At 38.8% G+C, this 21873-nt stretch overlaps 1 protein-coding gene across 3 annotated transcripts in view; it reads left to right on the top strand.

Annotated features, from left to right (window-relative positions):
- The first annotated feature begins 13863 nt into the window (after window positions 1–13863).
- VPS41 (VPS41 subunit of HOPS complex) overlaps window positions 13864–21873 on the top strand; it is a 105891-nt gene continuing 97881 nt past the window's right edge. For all 3 annotated transcript variants that reach the window (XM_086467876.1, XM_086467875.1, XM_086467877.1), the window contains exons 1-2: window positions 13864–13888; window positions 17831–17869. In XM_086467876.1, coding sequence (XP_086324002.1) covers window positions 13868–13888; window positions 17831–17869 — 60 coding nt within the window. In that variant the 5' untranslated portion in view covers window positions 13864–13867. The remainder of the gene's footprint in view (window positions 13889–17830; window positions 17870–21873) is intronic.

The following is a 21873-nucleotide window of genomic DNA, read 5'->3' as shown; positions in this document are numbered from 1 at the left end:
TTGTGACATAGGCCTAATTAAAATTGTGTACCGAAACTCCCATGGGGTAGAGAGTATACCTTGTAAGAGTACTGCGAGGTGGGGGAACAGTGCACAGAGAACTTTAATAACATGGGAGTGAGATGAGAGAGAACACTGAAATTTTACAAGCATGCTGGAATTGAGCCCAATTCAGGCAGTAGTTGTCTAAGTTTGTCCAAATAAGATAGGTGACAGACATAGAAAAGCAAGCGATCATGATTTGCCATTTATTATAAAATCCTGCTTTCAGCTTGGTAATCAAGTAAAAAAGATAGCAAGAGGTATTTTATTGTAGAGCTTTTCAATAGCATCAGCAGTTTCAAACACAGTGTTCATCATCCTGTTCTGGCCAGCACTCAAGAAATAATAAAACATCTAAGGCTCTATTTTGATGTACGGTCTACATCTGGTTAGAGGGTATACATTCAAACCCATGACTGGAAGGAGGGCTCCAAAAGAAATAGTGTTGGGCTAATTCCAATAGTTCTCGAACAAAGTCCTGATGGAAGTAAACTGGAGTTTTATACTCCTGAGAATTTAAGCTGTTTTGTAATGCAAAATAATGACCTGGCAGGAGAAGAGGAAAGGCTTCTGGAGAATGACTAGCTGGCATAATGGTTTTTACATGTAAATCACTTCTTAGGCTCTTTGCATATTTTATATTCTAAAAGTGAAGAAAAATAAGAAAATTGAAGAGTTAAATTCTTTTTCATCACAGGAAGTTTAATAAAAACAAAGGTAAAAGTTTCCAGTAATCATCGGCTTCTGAAGTGGTCAAGAAAGATACATAAATGTCCCCATGGTATTAATCCCATTTAACAGATACCTGAGCTGAAGCAGAAAGAAGCTAAGTGGCATACACAAGACACTGGGAATATGTGGCATAGCAAGAACAGAATGTCTATTTCCTGGATCTTTGACTATAACTAGCATGTGGATATTTCTGCTTTGCCAACAGCTAATTCTTTCTGCTCCCAATTATATAAACACATACACATACATCCCAAGAACGTGATACATTACAGAAAAATGTGCTGAAGACAAGTAGTGCCCCATCATAGTTAATAACCTTTGAAAGCTTTAATGTGAACAATAGCATGTGTCTGTTCTGCAGATTTTTCATTAAAGTACATAGACCAATCTTGAGGAAAAAAATTAAAGAGAGATTTGAGGAAGTAATAACCCAGAGGTTAAAAAAATATTGATTAGGAAAAATATTTTTTCATAAAGATAATATTTCTCTTTTAGCAAAAAGAAGCTGCTTAGTCTCCAGAAAAAGAAAACAAAGTATATTCTGAAGGTGCCCATTTCATTTGTTGTGAGCTTTGTTGAATAATGAGCAAAACTGTCATTCGTCTTACAACCTTCTCTCACCTTACCTATCACACTGAAGATTCAAAATTCTTCTGGAAAGTCTGTGCCACTTCATTTATTATGTTGAAAAAAATTAAACACCAATTTAAAAATACTTTTAGCGTTTTTTTTGCAATCTTACTACCTGCCCTTTGGTGCCTAATACCTTCTTAGAAGACACGACCTGGTAAATTTAGTATGGATTACCACAGACTGCATTTACTTCTAATGAGACATAGTTTCTCCTGATCTTTTTCATCTATCTTCAGAGAAGAAAGATAAAAAAAAAGGCTTGTTTCTGTCAGAGTTAGTTCTTTGGTGTCAAGGAAACATGCTGGGATTTTTTCTTCTCCATCTTCTAAGTTTTCACCTTGATCTTGTAAAATATTACAAATAATCCAAATGCATATATTGCACTGCTGTTTTGTAAATTCAAACTGAATAGTCAAATAGTTGAAGATAATGATAATGATTACTTAAAAATATATTTTTCCATCTTCGAGAAATGCGTTGGGTGGTACATTTCCAAATTTCAGGTGACTGGTGGGTGACTTGCAGACTAAGGCAAATGCAAATTAAGATAGCTGAATCAAGGGCCTTCTGAGGACTTCAAAGGGCTTCGGATTGAGCCTCAAGTTCTTAGGACTTTTCATCTCTAGATATCAAAATACTTCACAACAATCAGTACATTTCATTATTTCTATTTCATTGATGGGTAAATTGAGACATAGAACAGTGAAACAATTCTCCCCCTACCACTTAGGGAGTCTGTGGTACATCACAGTCAGCTCCCATGACTTTTCCTTTCTGCCATCTCAATCAAGTTTTCTCACAGAAATTGCCTTAGGAAATAATAGTTAGGCTTGTTACTCCAGTAATTTTGCCCCCCTTCTGACTAAACTCCTAAGTAACATGTTATGTATCACTTGACAGAGGAGATCTGTATACTGATCCCTCAGGACTAGTGCTACATGTACTAGTAAATCTCCAAAATCCCAGTGTGCTGTGCCTGCCACCACCAACTCTCGCCATGGCAGTTCACTTGCATCTTTTCCTATCACCCTTTGATCCTCCCCATCTCTTACTAATCCCAGCTACTTCAAGGGATTAGATGGAATTCAAATGAGATCCTGTGTTGATTTAGAAGTCTGTTCTTTCAGATAGAAATTGTATGCTCTCAGTTATGCTCGAAAATATGTAGCATGCTCTCGTCACCACCACAATATAAATGGCTAATTGTAATGAGGAGCCAGATGCTCATAAAATTAATAACAAGATCTTCGAGTGCCCCTGTCCTGTTTCTTCTAAACCATATAATCTGTTTTATATGTTGGGGGGCTGGACTGTCTGCATGACATTAAATAGTTAAAAGGAAAACCTGGCACTTTGTCACAGAGGAACATTCTTAATAGCTGCTGTTTAACGCATACTACGGGAAAAAAAGGTTGTGAGTGCCCATTGGAGGAGCAACAGCAGTTAACTAATAAATACTATTCCCAAGTGATTCACAAACAATGAAGTAACCAAAAAGAGCCATGTTAATTTCTATTCTGTTTTCAAGCAGGAGAACAAAATCAATATTTTCTTAATGGAAAAAGGCAATACTTGAGGCAGGCCATCAAGGGCAGAAGGGCTGTCCTGTAGCCAGAGCATAAGGCTGGGACCCAGGAGACAGAGATTTTCCTTTTGAATTGCTTAAAATGAATTAGTATTGCTCTTTGCCTCACTTTCACCACTTGAAGAACGGGAAGTTGCTCCTCATGGATGCTGCACGAAGCAAACAGATGGTAACAGTTTTCAAGCACTATGGGTATTTTCTGGCTTGGCAGTGAACACTGTGGAGAAGTGCTGCTGGCGACCTGTCCTTATCACTGCTGACAGCAATCCAGGCACAGATAAAACTGAGGCTACTTCTTAACACTGTATTAAAAATCTGCTTAAATGAAGTGGGAAGGTGAGGACCAGCATTCTGCTGCTGCTGGTGTGCACACCTAGCCTGCAATGGGTAGAACCCTTCAATATCTGACCCAAGAGCTCATAGAAGTGTTATTATCCACAAAATAGCTTCGTGGGGGCTAAAGAATAAGAAGAATGGAAAGAATCTATTTCAAATTCAAAAAATGGCTTTTGGGGAGGATATCATCCTGTTATTGCCATGTGGCAGCTGTATTTATCCACATCCATTGTCGAGAGCAACCATCTCATTAACATTTTTACATTAGAACCACATGATGTGGGAATGCTGTGTAGGAATCCTATGTCTAAAAGTTGTGTGGCCTTTTTTTCTACGGAATACTTGTATCTTTTAAAACCTTTGGAGGTGAATCACTTCCTTTGTCGGGACCATTGACTTCAGCAGGATTGTTAACGTTCCATTAGTTTTGTTTCTAGGACAGAGGTTGGTGGATTCTACAGCATTTTTTAAATCCGCAGCCTTTGGATACCACAACTTCAAGAACCTTACCTTTGAATTTGCTGAAATCTGCTGGTGCATTATCAGAGCTAGGTATGTTTCCTACATCAAAATAAAACTCGCTGAGAATGTATTTGAGTAAAAAGGTATTCCGCTCCAAGGTGCAGGGAGGTAAGAGGAGATACTTAAACAGTCTGTATACCACCTCAGGTACCACTTACAGGTACTACCCTGCACCCCAGGGACCTGGATTTTGACTCTGACATTGCTTCATAATCAAGGATTGTCCCAGGGTGAACTTTCAGACTTCAGCTACATGGTCTAGGGTCAAATCCTGAGGGGATGTAAGAGGATGGGAAGCAATGGCAAGGAAAACATAGCTGTGCAAAAAAGCGGGTTGATACATGCAGCTAAATATGTAATGAAAGAAAGAACTGTTTTTAAGAGTTTTTTTCTAAGCTAGGTTATGATTAGAGCATCAGAAAATAGAACTCAGAGAGAGGATTCTGCTTTCAGTAAATGGGGAGGTTGTCTCGTAGTACAGGAATTTGTGATTAAAAGGCCAAATGGCAATAAACGGCCTGATCCTCGGTTACACTGAGGCCTTTTTTTTTAAGTTTTCTGTGAGTGTAACAAAGGGTCTGAAACGTAAATGATTATTTGTGTGAATGTCACACACAACTGTAAAGAAAGAGGAGTACATTGAGACAATTGAGGGTTTACTCTACTGGCCAGAATTCATTCTGGACCTCTGTTCAAACAGGGTAGCATCTTCGAATGGTAGCAGCACATCAGGGTGGCTTGTGACACAATTAATTTAATGTTTTGGGCTGCAGGAAAGTCAATTGGACTTCTCTCGTGAATAAAATTGCAGGATCCATACCCAAATTGGAATGCCTCAGTTATACTGTAACAACTGAAAACGAAGGCAACTTTACATTATCAGAAAATATATGGGCTTTTTTTTTTTCTGTTGTAACCAGCTATGTGCCCCTAATTTCATGTGTTCATACCAACTGAATGTTTCAATCCTCTGTTTAACAGAATATGGAATATTTGTGTGAAGTCTTAACACCTCGTTGATGAACAGCAAAAGCCTTATTCAATTTAGTGGAACCACAATTTTACATCAAACAGCCGTATCAGTAGCTATCTTCTTGGCAGAAGTCTATTCATGGCTTAATTTATTTTGCTGCTTTTGTTCACATTTTTGCTTCTTTCCTTCCTTCCACTCTCTGGATCTCAGTTAAGCAGTTACAAAATGCATATACAAAGATGGCAAAGTTGAAAATTCACTTCAGAATGTTAGTGTAATATGCTTTATGGCTATAACCAGAAGACGAAGAAGACGAAGAAGACGAAGAAGACGAAGAAGAAGACGAAGATGAAGAAGACGAAGAAGAAGACGAAGATGAAGAAGACGAAGATGAAGAAGACGAAGATGAAGAAGACGAAGAAGACGAAGAAGAAGACGAAGATGAAGAAGACGAAGAAGACGAAGAAGAAGAAGAAGAAGACGAAGAAGAAGAAGAAGACGAAGAAGAAGAAGGTTTTTCATTAAAAAACAGATCAGAAAGTGAGGAAAAATAATTATCAGAAACGACACTTGAGAAGAAAAGGAATAGGAGAGCGCTTTGGTGATTTGATTCCTGAGAGTCAAAGGCAAGATACAACATAGCTGTAAAGAAAATAGAAATTTTTGTATCTATATCCCAATATTTGAAACTTTTCTTTCTTATGTATTAATTATCTGAAGAATAATGGTTTATATTTTCAAAAGCATTAAGTGTTGGTCTAATTCTTTCCCTATTGAAATCAATAATAAAACTCCTATCAGCTTCAGTGGCAGGGATAAGCAGCTGCTTCTGAAAATATTACTTTATAGGGGATTTTTTTTGGTGTGTGGAGGGACAAGGTTATTTTGAAAACACATGTAATCTATAGTTTTTTCACCTTGAAATCATACAAAATATGATAAATTCAAAAAGAATACCACTTTTGTTTCAGGTGGAAAAGACTTCCAAAAGAACTCCAAATCTTTAACAGTGATAAGATGCAGCATAAACAAACTGATTTACTGTGTCTTCACAACACAGCAAGTGAGGCAGCCCAAGCCACATATAGAGAAGCTTCGTGCTCCAGTGACAACTCATCTATCCACTATATATATAAATATACAATATTACGTTTTCTTCAGTATTGTATTTGATGAAAATGTTGCTATTTAGGTAGTAATCTGTTCCTTCACTGTTTTTGCAAAGTTATTCTCTAAAGTACTTGAACAAATGTTGCTGCCGCTGTCCCTTTTAGTGAATGCCTCTTAGCTAACAATGGAAAAACCTTCATCAGGCATGAAAGTTAAGATTAAAAGAAGAATGGCTTATGTTCTATTAAATCTGTTCTACTGTGTCCCGAAACTTCCTTTTTCTTTAGATTAAAATACAAGCAGACCAATTATATCCAAGGTATGTCTGTGTACCACTGTAATACCGTTTGTATAGAAGAATGTCACTAAGATTTGGAAAAATGATATTTTTGTGACGTGTCAGTTTAGATAAGCCATTTGGAAAGATGCTTTTCAAATAGGCGGTCTTCTTTAAAAGGAAACACATACCACACAGAGTGGTTGGGAAACCTACTACTACATCATCTTCTGGTTACCCATGATCAATACCTGGAAGCAGCTGTGGCAAGTGTGAGTGAAAGCAGCAGTGTATTACTGAGATTCACGCAGATTTGTAACAGCCTAAGGAAAATAATAGCAAAAAATACCTGGGTAATATCAACTGTATCTAGAAAGCCCACAGGAGCACAAAATTGTTCTGTGTACAGGTACATATAGCCAGCTTGGCCCACTCTTTATCTCCAGTGCCCCATTGCTCTGATCACCAAAACTGTGCATGTGGCTGTTCACATCCAGGCTCCCCTCTGTAGTGAGGAAACTGCTGCCCTCTGTGACAGTTTCCTCCAGGGTCTGCTATAGACCAATAATACCACAGCAGACCCCATCATGTGTGGCTCCTTCCTCATGAGACAGTCCTCCAGCTGTATGTGGACACAATGGAGTGTCTCAAAGCTGAACTAAGACAAAGCTTTGTTCCTTTGCCTGTTCCTTTGTGTCTCCTTCCTGGACATGCAAAATCTCAGCATAATGCAAGACACCCACCTGACAGACAGAAAAATTATCTTCACATCATTTCAAGTATTTAAAATTGGAAACTCACAAGAAAGCAATGCCTCAAGACAGTTTGCACCAATCAACTTGGGAACCAGGATTCTCTTGCTGGTGCAACCTATAACAAGAATATAGACAGAATTGTCTTGATAATTCAGTAATGACAAGGACTTCATTATGCCAGTAATGTACATGATAAACAGTTGATCATAATGAACATGATAAACAGTTCTGTTAAAGTCACATTGTAAGACAGATAATTTGTAGAAATTATCTTAAACTAGACTGAAGTTTTAGAAATTTGGATCCTGGATTTTCAATATCAAATTCCAGAAATGTTAATAAAACTATAAAATCCTAGAGTCAAGATTTGGTGCCCTACCTAAATATGTATTTTCTTTTGAGAACTGATCTCAGTTATAAAGACAGACAGCAGTTCTCAATACATCGGAAGGAAGTCCAATAGCTAAACGCTAACGAAACCTAAATGTCAACATGGGGATGAAATTCAAGCTTGTTCTTGAGATACTTGAACCAGACAATATCTTAAGACTGTTCTAACCATTATGTGCTACTTTTAAATCAGATCAAATTTGAGTGCTTTCGTTCATGAAAATGCTCATTACTGAAATTGCATTTAAGTTTGACAATGGAATATGTCTCTTACCAAAAACAAACTCTAGGGCTGCTTTAAATGATGAAACTAATGAATAACCAGCTAGGAGGAAGATATAAATGGGAAGTGGGAACTCTTTTCAGAGTAGTGAGGACTCTACAACAAGACCACAAAACTGAAAATACTCCTGAGGAAGATGTGAAAGCACCCATTATAGGTTTAGCTCTATAGACTTTCACTTTTATAATTTGTTTCAAACAGAAAAAAATCAGTGGCAGTATCTGTAAATCAAAATCTAGGAATCATAAAAATATGTATTATAGAAAACAGGGAAAAAAGAAGACAACTTCAGAAGGGTCAAAGACAAGGCATGGTTTAATTCTATTAGGAAAGAGAAGGAATCCTAAAAATGGAACAACAGCTGGAAATGGTAGCATTATTCACAATAATAAAATAAATGCAAGAGGAGTGAGTCTTTTACTTTAGTTTAATAAAGTCATGTCCCACTAGGCACAAATTAAGAAAGATGGTAATAGATTGGCGGTACAGCAATCAGTCACAAAAGTTATTTGTAAAACATCTTTTGTGAAAGAATCAGTGGCATCTTCCTATCTAACTTAACAAATAACTAAGAACTGATTTCATGTTAGGCTACAAGTTTTGACATGGGGAACAGAAATCTTTTAATACAGAACTTTCAAAAGTTGCTGACAGACGATGTCACAGTGGACATAATGGAGTGGCTCAGAGCTGAACTAAGAGAAATTTACATTTGCCATAGGGATAAGGAAAACACATTATGTACAAAGTCCTGTAATATTAGAACTAAGGGGCACTTATCAAAACTGGTAGGAGAGTCATAGCAGAGCAGTTTAAAACAGGAAAAAAAGAAAGCAACAGGCAGAGAACTTATGGGCTTCATTGCCTCAAGAGATTGTGAAGGCAAGCAGTATCAGCAGGTCTAGAAGAGACAAATTCATCAACAGCAGGTTTGTTAACAGAAGCTAGAAAGAGCAGTCAGCGGTGTGCCTTCTGACAGAGCAGACAGGGGTTTGCCTTCTAACATCCCTGGCTCCGTGCCAGTAGATGATGGGGTAAGACAAGGGGAGTGGAGCTCAGAAGTGCATGCTCTCCCCAAATAGCATCTCTTTTCGCCACTGTTGAGGACCAAGCACTGGGCTAGATGGACCACTGTTCTGACCTGGTAAGACATTTCATGTTCTTTATTTTTCTAGCAGGGAGTATAACTGCCCTTGAAACAACTTAAGAGACGTGCAGAGTTCTGTGTAATTGGAAATGTCATGTCAAGGTATGTTTTCTTTTGAAAAAATGGTACAAAGAGGGATTAATTCAGGTAAATCTCATGGCCCATGTTAGGGAGGAGTTCAGATTAAACCACAGTGCTAATCCCATTTGGCTTCATAATCTATAGATCAATGAAATTTTCTCATAGTATAATAAGTTTCCAATTTCAGACTTGCTCCTTCTCTACTAGGCTCTTTATATTTTTACCAATAAGGGTTTTAAGAGGGTCCCTTACTACTACTCCCCTTGTACACAGCCCTTGTTTATCTCCAGTAAATGGATAATTGTACTGGCTTTATGTTGTTTACTGTTCTTCACATTTTTTCATCTTCTCTATGTGCTCTACCCAGCACAAGAAGGTATCTTTCAATAAAGACTGCCTGAGAGTGAGGATGAAGAAAGGGAGCAGAAGAAACACAGATAGGGAGTGAGGGTCAGAGGAAGAAAGAAAAGACTAAGGGAAATGTTATTCCTAATGGATCTGAAAACAATTCACTATAATTTGGAAAAGTTTTTAAATGTCAGAGAACACAGATCTACTATTTTAAAGAATTTGTAATAATCTTTCTGATATTATCACCACTCTCATTTTTATAAAAATAGCTGGATCATTTAGATTTAATTTAAATATGCTGCAGTGGTGGGACATAGTGGTAATGTATACTCCCATTTCTTACCTTGCCATTTTCGTACCATGACAAATTACACAGGGGTAATCTCTAGTGCTAATTGAAGAAGGCAGTTACTGTGATGCTCATACAGTACTACCATGTTTCACAAAACCAAATCTATTTATCCTTGTTAATGATTATCCTATGAAGATTTGCATATGAGCTTAGATTTATGAGCATGGCTTATCTAGCCTGTGTGATTCGATTTAAAAAAAAAAAAATTATAATTGAAATGGTTTTATAGTCACTGTTCTGGTGCTTACTTCAAGAAGAAACGTGATACATAAATTTTAGAGGTGAATTAAGAAGAAAAAATAAAGAATTGCAAAACAATATCATGCCGGCAGGTGAAATAAGATCTTTTTTGAAGTATGAAGTTCCTGAACATATTCAAGATTATATTTATGGAAGCTATGTTACAAACCGAAAGCATCTTCACAGACATAATTCTTTGAAAGCAAGCAAAAAAAAAAAAAAAAGAAAAAAAGGCCTTTGCAAGTTTATTTCTACAACCAAACAAACACAAGAGGAAAGCCTTTGAACTTCTGTTGTTCCAACAACAATATTAGCTATGTTTTATCCAGCACATCGTTTTTAAATGCTATTAACTTACAAACAACACTGGTGGGTTTTTTTTATGAATAAGTGATGTCGAGACTTGGGAGAGAGATAACCCAGCTGAAAATTTTGTTGGATGAATCAGTCCTACTTGAAAGCAACTGAGAGCTCTTGGAGACTGAAATACAATAATCTCTACCAAATGGCATGGATACTTGCTGCTTGTTACGTTTCACAGTAGTGAAGAAGAAAGTGTGTTAAAGCAAGAGACAAAAATTCTAGCAGTATTTGGAATCTGAATATTGGTCAAGGACCAAATTTCAATGATAATTCTGATTTCTGTGGCTAAAGATAAATCAGAAACTCCTGACAGATTTGAATCTTAGAAAGCTGCATAAGGGTGTCAGCATTCTGTTAGAAGTGTCCTGCAGAATTCCCATCGACTGGAAGCTCTGCATTAAAGTAGGCACTACAAGCATTAAAAGCATCATGGTATGGCTAAAATCTCTACTTAAAAAGACTTATGAAGAATGCTATTTTTGGTGAACCGAGTTAAAACCAAACAATAAGGTAGAGCCAGCATGTCACTTGAGATGGATCTGAGTGCAAACAACCTACCTAAACTTCAAGGCATTCATAATCTCACCAGGGATCCCAAACCTCTCCCTCTTGTACAACTGACTTAACCCAAACTTCAGATCTACGCACTGACAGACAGCGAGAGAGAGTAGTTTTTAAGGTTAGGACAGAACGTTTACTTCCCTTAGACAGTGCTTTATTTTCCACTTATGCTGAACTACGCTTTTAATCTCCAAAGGTTGATTGGGATGTTCTCAGGCCTGAGTCTGTAGGATGCTGAGTGCTTTGCAGCAGGTGCTGAAAGATGTTAAAACCCATTGACATCATTGCGTCATGATGGCTTTCAGCTCTTTTGAAGGGTGGGTGTGGGAGGGGTGGCAGAATTGGATGCCAACATATTAAATTTTCCTGACACAATAAAAAGCTATAATCACAACAGATTGAATTCATACCTTAAGTCTAAACAAGAAAAAAATTAGTTTTGCATGTTTCTGCCAGGAATAAGTAGCACACTAAGTAAATCACATTGTTTATACCACTTACTCTATGTGCAATGCAAACAAGAACAGCTGTTCCTTGACTGCTATTTGTAACAAATGTGCACTGTTAGCTGTTATAATAGCAAAGTTTACAAGATCTGCCATCCTTTCCCTTACACTCTTCTTTTCTTGGCATTTATAAAGACAGCTATGAATGTTTATGCCAGTTTCAAAAGTGCCACAAAATGTCTCTGTTGAGAAAAAAAAGAAAAAAAAAAAAGAAAAAAAAAAAAAAGAAAACCAACCCTGAGACCCAAAACCGCTATGCAGTTTTATTTCCCCTAAAAGTAGGGGGAAAAAATTATCAAGCAAAGTTTCCTTTCACTCGATACCGAGTCTTCAAGTACCAGATACGACAGCTTGCACATTATATCTTACAGGACAAGTCCTGGCTCCATTGACAGCACCGATATTTTTTTTTCATTGATTTGAACAGGACTAAGATTCAAGAAGGTCACAATGGGACTGGAATGAGTTCTCTGGATGAGCAACACAGCTGTCAGCAAACATATCTTAAAGACTCTTATACAAGTTCATTAAATCTCATCTTGAAATCAGGTGAATTTCTTGCCAGCAAGGTTCTTCTGAGGACCACATGCAACTGACACACGGGAATCTACTTCTCATTTCCAGCCTAAGTGCACTGAAGATAGCGGATACCTATTTGATCTCATATCTTTCACTTTAACAGCTCTTCTTCCTCTTCAGCTCTTTTTTTTATTTCTAGACTGAAGAAGCCAAGCCTTTCTTTTTTCCAGTCTTCCCCAACAAACAGATCCTAAATTTTTGTGATCCTTTTAGTGGTCCTTTGCCTTCTTCCAGTTTAAATTCATCTTCTTTGCAACAAATTTGACTTGAACTTTCCTGTTATATACAGGTGAAGTCTCAACAATATTTTGTACAACAGCAGCCAAACAACTTCTCTGTAGATATCTCTTGGCTTATATGGCCAGGATGACATTTACACGGTAACCTGATAGTCTGTAGACATCTGGTAACAGACCAAAAAAGGAAGTTTGCTTATATTATGTCATTTGCAAATGATAGTTACAGTCATATGGTCTTGTACTGACACGGTTAACTTTGATAGCTCTCATCCAATGTCAATCTCTCAGTGCGATTTTAAACAACAGTTCTATCACTTCTCAGTTGAAATTCTGGCAATTCTAAAGGTACAGCAACAATACACACAATTTTCATATCCAAGGTAACAATCCCTGTGATTAACTTTAATTGTATGGCCTTATAGTCTTCCAGTGTAATATTCCAAGATTTCTCCTTTATTGCCAAAGTTGACCTGCACATTTTTAAATTTTTGGCTTTGATCTCAAGGGTAGAAACTGAGCACATTAACACTGTAGCTCCACCTTAGATTTGGAATAGCTCCAATGGCAAAATCCAAGTGATAAAAAGTACTGCCAATCGATTTTTAGCTTTGGTTATATTTTTAACATATAAAGAAAGTAATTTAAGTGAAAATAGGTGTTCAAGTATTATTTTAAAGTTTTAAAAGAGAAAATGCAGCAGCCTCTAGAATTATAGAAAGGTATTTAGGCTTTCTAAAATCCTTCTCCTGATGCTAAAGCATGTGCGCAATTTGACTGTTGACAAATTACCTGAAAAGTACAGAAAGAACAGAGTGTCCTGGTTTGGCTGGGACAGAATCACAGCCCAGCCATGCTGGGTAGGCTCTAGTCAGCCAGGGCAGCTGACTTAAGTTAGCTACAGGTGTAGCTTATCCCATAATGTCAGGGTCAGTATAAAGGCAGAAGGTTTGATAAGGAGAGAGAGCTCCTGTGGGTTTCTCCTGAGGTCTGCTCTGTGGTTGATTGTGACAGCTGGGTATTCATTTGGCTGAGTATAACTCTGTGTATCTCTGTTGGTACTGGTGGTGTTTCATTAAACATTTCGCTTCTACCTGTGAGTCTGGCTTCTTTTTTCCTGATTCTTCTCCCTGGCTGGTGAGTGGTTGTTGGGATGTTAGAGCAGCTGTTACAGTTTAGCCCTGGGTACAGGCTAAACATAGACACAGCCTGCTACATGTCTCACCAGAGGATCTAATGACAACCAAAGCTGTGCTCATCCAAGTGCTGCTCAGATGGGTGCCAATAAATGGGCCTTGTCCTGGAGAACTGGTAGTCTAGTGCACAGCATGGTGGTGAACACAGATATGCTTCAGGTGGCTCTCAGCTTCAACTACACCCAAACCCTCACTAACCAGAGACCATCTCGTTGTCATCATCATGGTGGTCACCTTCAGTCTTATCACAGCTGGCTGTGCGAAGGTCTCCCTGAGAGAATCAAAGGAATTAATCTTAAAAAAAAGTGTCTCTTTTGCAGCTAAGGAGGGCAGAAGGAAAATCTGCCTGGGATGTGTTGTCCCTGTTGGGCCCAGCCTTGCCTCGGCCCTTGGTGTAGGCTGTAAGGCAGCATCACTGTACCCGCAGCTCTCCCTCCACCTATCCCCCAAAATAATCAACAACAACAACAAAAAAACCATCCAAAACCCAAACAAACAAACAAAAACACCACACACCCACGGAGAAAAACGCACCTCCTCGCCGAAACTACATTTCCCAGGGTGCCTCCGCCCTCGTCGGCTTCCTGCGCCTCACATGACAGTCGCCTGGCCGCGCCATGGCGGAAGCCGAGGAGAAGGTAGAGGCCGTGAGGGCAGTGTCCCGCCGGAGGGAGCGGGGCGGCGGGGCCGGGGCGGCCCTGGGGAGCAGAGGGGCGTGTGTGAGGGGGCGGGAGCGGGGGCGGGAGCCTCGCGGCGGCGGGGCGGAGGAGCGAGGATGGAGGCGGCGGTGCGAGGCCTCCTCCTCCGCCGCCGCGGTGCGCGGACGGGGCTGCTTGTCGGGCTTGGTCTGAAAAACCTGACGGGCGGCTCAGGGGGGGCGGCGCAGGCCTGGAGGGCTCCTCTTGCTGCATAACACCCCATGCAGGAGCCCGGAGCTGGGCGGGAGGGAGGGGTTTAGAAATGCAGCTGGCACCGCTGTAGGGCCGGGATTAAAGAGGTGAAGGGTCCGTCTAAAATAGTTGAGCAGCTGTCGATTAACGAGTGGCACAGGAGACACGAGCAAGTTCGTCTCAACAGGGGAGTTTTCTGCTGAGACAGAATTTGAGGAGTTTGGTGCTTGTGACACGGGGTTCTCTAAAGTGGGTGTCCTCCTAAAGCTCCCCCTGCCTAGACCACTCCTTCCATAACATAAAAGCAAGAAGTGAAGTTCACAGTCCTTTCAGATACTTTCTCAGTAATTCTTTGCTGAGCCAGGACATTGACACGCAGCTAGGCTGTGTGATGTTTGCCTGTCTTGAATGCGTACGGGTGGGAGGGTCTTGGAATTACCTCAAGGGAATTGGCCTTAATTGGAGATTGGCATTTGCTTTCTGCATTCCCTGCTGTTACGGGTTTTGCTGGGAAGGGTTGCCTGCCGAGGGGGTGGCTTTGTCCCCTGGTTTGGTGTGGTTTTAGCTGTGGCAGCGTTTGAAAGGGTTGTCAGGATAAAACCACCTCTGCCAAATCTTCTCTAATAATGTAAGAGATTAAAACGCCCTGTGTTTTGCTTTCTTTGAACTGTGGTAGGAAAGTAACCTTGTTCGTTTCTGTTTATTTCCTGTGGGGAGCATGCACACCCCTACTGAAAGGGTTGTGTATGTTTCCTGTTTAGGTTCTTTTTGAAATGGTTTGTTTTGGGTAGGTTTCTTTGAAGCCCAAGTTTCATGGTTTTCCCTTTCCAGCAGCTTTAAGTTATGGGCCTAAACATACAGTGGATAGCATTTGCTGTTTACAAAGGCAGGGAAGGGAAAACCCTATATCCATCATATTGGAAAGCCAGCTTAAGAATTTATTGAGAAGTTTTGTTGGATCTGCTAAGTGAGAGCTTACTTCACATTTCTGTGGTTTCCTCATCTGTGTTCCCTTTTTCCATTCTTAGGCTCCTTGAGCAACAGCATTTGCCAGCTGGCTGAAGTGTACTGCTGGTTTTCCCCTAGAGTCTGAGACCTACCAATGACAGCTATTTCTACATGATTTGGGATTCTGGTTGTCTACAAATCCCTGTTGAGGGATTTCCTTTTCACAGTTACAAGGCTACTAAAAGTAGCAGTGGGGGATAATCCTCTTGGTTCATGCATTTGGAGGGAGGAGAGAGGAACCTAACAAAACCCCAGGGCAGTCATAACTGCAGTTTACTCTTCCAGTTTGCCTGCGCGAGTGGGAGAACTCAGGCAAAAAGCTTTTCATAGTAAGTTTCTAGCAAAGTGAGTTAGTAGGTAAGTGTCAATTCTAAGCACCTTCAGCTAAGTCCTTGTCAGGGAACAAATACAGTTTCTGCATTTCTTTCCTGAGCCAAGACTCCTGAATTTTTTCATGTTATTTTCTGCAGTAAAACATAAAGACTATGAAGCGTTTGCCTGAATTTGTGTGCCATATATTAAATTTAGTGGCTGTGGTTGCAGTGCCTTCTGAATACAGCAGGGATATCAGGGTACGTGTACTAAATCAAAACAGATTGATACTCTCTTGGTCCACACAGATTGATTATTTACATCAACTTCTGGTGTGCCCTGATTTTGTAGGCCAGTATTTTCCAAGGATGTTCTTGCACATTACAACTTGCAAGTCGGTTTAATCTTTATTAAGTGATTCAGGTGGATGTAAGGATCAGCTGCTGTAACAGCAGGTGGGCTATTACTCCACTCTGCACATATGTGAGTCTGTCTGCATGGTGTTAGATAGTGGGCTCATCCTGAAAATTATCATCATTGCATTCCCTGCATTTGTGTTCTCCTGAACAGCCAACAATTAGAACCACGGGGGAAAAGTAATGTAAGACTTGTACCTGCACTAGAAAGTCTCACGTCTACTGGCAAAAATGTCACGTGCTGTAATTGCTTATTTTGTTTGGGAGAACAGATTCTTTATTCTTTTTAAAGAAAATCTCCTGTTGTTACCAACTATGTGCATTGTATCGAAATATCAAAATGGTGGTGCTAATAGTTTTGATTTATTAAGGAGTTGAGTAGGCATCTCTTGGTATTCTGGAGAGAAAGACAGATTTTTTTATTAGGAATCATGTGATATTTTGCATTGGACTTTGTGTGTTGATCTAGCTTGTTCAATAGCCTGGCAGTGTTAACACCACAGTATTTTCATTCTGTCCTCATTTGGTTATTGTTAAGTAGAATTTAAGATGCACAAGGATTGTATGTAACAAAATTGTTGCTTCCTGAAAGGTAATTGCATCTTGTGAGTAGAGACTGTGAGACTGATGGACAGTTGTGCTTGCAAAGTCAGACCTAAGCCCGAAAGTATGCCAGGATTTTACTCCACCTTCCCTTGACTCCCATGTTCTTTCTGCTTGCAATTTCCCAACTGATGTCGCACGTATAGACTACACAGATAATCCTTGTATGGGATGTGTGTTTTAGAGGTGGGCCTGGCTGTAGTGAGTAAAATGGAGGAAACGGATGGCAGTAATTACCTTGCACTGAGTTGCAAGTAGAAATGCTGCTTTTCTTTTCCCCCATCTGTTGTGATGGTCACTAAAGGTGAATGTCCACTAGTGCATTTGCATTTTGCCTAGAGGTCACAATCAGTGCATTTTGTAAACACAGACAATAAATAAACGTGACAAACTAAAAAGGACATGGGTTGTCAGTGTATTAAATTGTCTTGCCTTTCCATTTCTCTTTAAACTGTTGGTGACTGTAATTTTTATTTTTTTTCCCTTCTCTGGTGAAATTCTGTACATCTTTATCTTACTATCCAAATAGTGCTTCATAAGATTCGAAATGCTGCCTTTTCTCTTGCTCATTCTTTGTTTGTATCGTATTTTGTTGTTAAAATGCTTACATTCACTGTCAGCATATTATTTGTAACCTTTTTTGGTATTGATAACGATAAATACGTTAAGTAAATCTTCATTTTGCTGACCTCTTTGAGGAGGCATTGCATCAGCAGATTTTCTCGGTGGACAGGTGAGAGATTAGCAGAAGTTGACTTACAAAAAAGTTTTTTGTAGGATGGTAAGAATCATTGTCTTGCCAGAGAGAGATGTTTTAAACGTACAGTTGCTTCAAAGGCAAGAGAAAACCACACGGCTTGCATTGACATGGGATGGGAAGAAGAAAGTCATTGTGCTGGATTTCTATGGAAAATTGTTTGAAATTCTTGAAGTTTGATATAAGCCTATTATGAGCTGCGTAATTGAATACCAAAGCTAGCTTGTGTGCAATTTAAGAATGCTGTTCTGCCTTGCAGGTCAGGACATGGGCAGTTGCTTTGGAAAACTTCTGGCAGGAGGGAAGCTTTCACAGGGATAGATTCTCAGATGATCCAATCACTCTTGCTTTTAGGGTAACTGACAATAGTAACACAGTCAACTGGTGCCACCGAGTGTCAGTGTGGCACTAGATTGCAAGGCAAGCACAAATTGGGTATGAATGGAAAGGATGGAAACTCTGAACTTTGAGTTGCTTCTGCTTTGTCTTCCGTTTCTTAATAAAGTACTTTCAAAAGTACTTTAAAAAGGGAAATACTTCTCAGTTATATGTGTACTTAGCTAATTTCCCCTTTGGTCTTTGTGTCATTTTCAGGAAACCAGGTCTTATGAAGAGTCAACAGATGAATCTGAGGTAAGCCTGCTTAAAATGCTTCACGCTTAAATCTGTGTCGGTTCTAGTTCTGTGTCAGTATGGAGGGAAAAATACCACCTCGTTGGTTGTCTTTAGATGTTTTGCTGGTACTGTGTAGCAAGGAATGTGAATCTGGACTTAAATTATTTAAAAGGAGCTGTGATTTGCTATTAGAACCTTCTTTATATTTAAAAAAACCCCACACAATTCCCTGTTATAGTAAAATGAATTATGTTGACAGACAAATACAAGTGCATGCACTTCTGTTTTGATCAAATGAAAATTTAATTGTCAGAATAATTATATATGCAATAGTACTACATTCAGGCAATTACTGTGTTACTTTAATAATTTCACGGTCTAGATTTAATCATGTTCTGTAGGCTCTCTGTTCTTGAGATGACATTTTGTCAAAAATTCTCATGTTCTGGCAAGGTCTGCCTACCTGCTGTAGGTGCTGAAAAAAGCAGCCTGGGGGTGAGGAGGGGAAGGGAGCTACAGAGGCTTCAAGAATTTATCCCCAAAGAGCAGTGTACTAACTCCGAATCTGCCATATTGAAGGAACCTTGAGAAATCTGGAAAGATATACTTGACTTCTGTGTGGTCTAGGATGGCTACAGGAAGGAAGAAATAGTGGTGGATGAGCAGCCTCAGCTGGGGCCACCAGCAAGGACAGATAACACAGAGCAAGGTGCTTGCTTATGTTATTTCTTATACATTGGTCAGAGATAAGATTGAACTGATGGCTTCACTCATAGCTCTTGTGTTAATAAAACTGTATTATTTCTTTTGAGTGGCCCATAGTTTGAATAATCAGAGCTGGATTTTATGGTGGCAATACTAGAATCTGAGACTAATCCTTGCAGCCTGTGTCCAGTTTTACGTATTAAAAATATATTTTTTTGTAGACATCATCATAGCCATAAAGATTTTTGATTATACAATTGGTCTTGCACTGAATTTAATATAAATTCTTCTCATAAACTTGAAAATTATTACTGTTGATTTCAGAGGGCACATGACACAAAGCCAAGTTATACTATAGATTTTTTTTCTAATATGGAGGAACATAATTTTTAAATTCCTGGGTTTGAGTAAAAGATGTCCCTGTCTGAATTAGTTGTGTAAACAAACTAGGGATTTTTTTTTTCCTGTATTTTTTTACACTTCTGTGCCATTTTCTTTGTAAAAGAGTCTAACATACAGTGATTCTCTATGTTAGTATCATTCTTTTAGTATATCCTAGTAAATAAAATGCTAACTCTAACTGCTACCTGCTTGGTTTGTTTTGAATGACAGGCTCTTTAACAAATGCCAGGATGCTTATTTGCACAGACTTGGTGGTAGAGCTTTATAATAGGCCTAAAATGTGGGAGTCTGCAAAAATTGAGTTTCTTGAAGGTATGTCAGCTAAGAGCCCTTCATTGTAAGTTTGGTTCCAACTGTTGCTTCCCAGGAAACTGAGTTTCTAAGGCTGCTTAAGTGTTTAGTATTTTCAGCTGTTTAAATCAGAATGTGTACAATTCAAAGGTGTTGATTAACAGAGAGATGGTGCATTGGTGCATATGTTCAGGTGTTAAGCAGACTTTTCAGTGTGGAGGAAGTGGTAGTTACTTGTGTCAGCACTTGTAGAAATATAATGTCTCTTTCCTGGAAACTACAGTACAACTTCCATTTATTTTGTGTCCTTATATATGATAAGGGGTATTAGAAGCTTTTTCTCCTCTTCTAGACAGATCGCTAGATATTAGACCATGATATGATGAGGAAACAGTGCGTCTAACACAGTCTTTTAATTCTCAAGAGAAAAACCTTTGCTAAGTAACTCTACTGCAGTCTTGAAACATAATTATTTTCTTTTTGTATCTTCTGGTTTTGGTTGGTTTTGACTGTGCTTGTTTTTTTTAATTGTGCTTGTGAGTTCAATTGCTTTAGTTCTCTCAACCCTGTCTAATCATCAAGTATGCTACATTTGGGGCTAAGCCTGAGCAGGTTTGTTTGGCTGAAAAGTCCTTGTAGGATGTGGTTTCATTGGGTTATTTAATTTTATTTTACAGCACCTGGAGCTACGTATTTGGACTGTCACATTTGATGAGATCTTAGACAAAAAAGTAACCTGACTTTTGGCTGTTTGTAAACTGTGGAGGAAAAAAGTCTGCATAAATTACTTACAGCCTGAATCTGAATTTCTGTCTTCAAATTAATTTTCTTCCTTGCAATGTGTCTGTTTCTGTAAAATCTTACTTTTCTCAGTTCAGCTGTTTTCTGTCAAGCAGATACTTACATTTTGCCAGCTAATTAGCAAAAGAGGATGCTAATAAATGTGTAAATAGTTCAGCTTTCTTCAGTAGCAGTACAATGTGGTGATAAGATGAGATGCACAATGGTATTTTTCTTGCATTTAAGTTGATGCTGCTGCTCAGCTTGTCATTTTGTCTTTGAAAGTTGCTTGTAATGAGAAAATCCTGTTATATTACATAAGGGACTGTTGTGGAGTGGTTTAAACAAATTTTTATTTTGGTTTAAAACAAGTGATCTTTAATTTAAAACAAGGAATAATTAGAATACAGTAATGAACAGGATCGCATGTATTGTGAAATGCACCCACGTACCGCCTTCTATGAAGAGAGGAACTGGTTTTGTATCTCTTAATTCAAAAGAAAGCTTATTAAAGAGTCAGCTTGAGTCTCCCTGAACCTCCATGCTGCTCTGTACTGTATTGCTATAGAGTGTGTTTGTTTGTAGTGTGTTGTAGGTGCACAGTATGGCAGAGTCACTGTTCGTTGTGTTAAGACTACAAAATCTTGTGCGGTCAGGTGAATTAATTTTGTTTTCACTGTATACATAGAGCACGAAACACTCCCGTTGGGACTTGTACTGATAAAAGCATAAATTGCACCCTGGAAAATTGCTGGTCTGCATATATTAGTAACAGTTATTTCAGGTAACTTGCAGGTAGCAGAACAGTGTTTGGAACCATGCCTCAGGGTCCCAGGGCCTACAGCTTCTGTCTCAACCTGAGACGTCAAGTACAGGTTATGTTCAGTCTTCATGTACAGACTTATTATGCTCTGCCTTTTTCTTGCCTTCATGCCTCTCCCCACCCCGCATGTCCCATGTCCCAGTCCCCTTCCCCCATGCCACCTTATAAAATGGAGCAATAGTTTCCTACCTCTGAGAAGTAGAGAGAGGGTTTCAAACCCCATTTGTGAGTGTGAGGTACTGACAGAATTAAAACCATGATGTTCAAAAACCAGAACCTTCCTACTTGATGAGGGAATCAAAGCTAAGTTATCATCCTGGAATTTGGTAAGTTATTTGTTAAAGCCTTCTGCTCCTTTCTAATTTACTACTGGGGCTATGAGCCAGTTGCCCTAGTCCAGTACATATCTTCTTTACAGGGAGCACCTTGTCAAAAACAAGTGTCACTGGAATCATAAAGTGAGTGCTGTGTCCCATGAAATGATCCTGTGATTATGTAAGAAGTTTCATTGATTTTTTTTTTTTTTTTTTTTTTTTTTTTTTGGTAGGTGCTGCACTACAGGGTAAATTTTTTGTTTTGTATTGTTGGCCTGTTAAAGAAAACTGAAAAAAAAAAAAAGGCAGGTGGATGCAGATGTTAATCTTCTGCAAAAAGTTATTAAAAATGATCTTATTTTTTAAAAAGTTGCATTAATATATTCATTGCTGGTTTTTTACTTGTGTGTGTTAGTCATCACTGTTGCATATGTTTCCATTCTAGCATGTATATTTTTATATCTCCTGGTCTTAATTTTTTTGGCCTGTTTTCTGATCTTTGATCACTGGTACCCTGTGAAAGGGAAATGTTTTTTAATTTAGTTTATTCTTTTAGTTATTTAAAGACTATATTAATAAATTCTATGAGAGTTTGTGGAGAGGAAACTATTGTAGAAATTCTTGGTTAACCTAGTACTCAGTTTATGATGGTTTAGAAATACCCCTCACTGCTACACGTTTACCACTGAAATTGAGTGGTTTTTTCT

This window comes from Leptosomus discolor, chromosome 7 (assembly GCF_034619465.1).
Source record: "Leptosomus discolor isolate bLepDis1 chromosome 7, bLepDis1.hap2, whole genome shotgun sequence".
Taxonomy (NCBI): domain Eukaryota; kingdom Metazoa; phylum Chordata; class Aves; order Leptosomiformes; family Leptosomidae; genus Leptosomus; species Leptosomus discolor.
The sequence above is the reverse complement of the archived record's forward strand: the minus strand, read 5'-3'. Positions and strand labels throughout refer to the sequence as shown.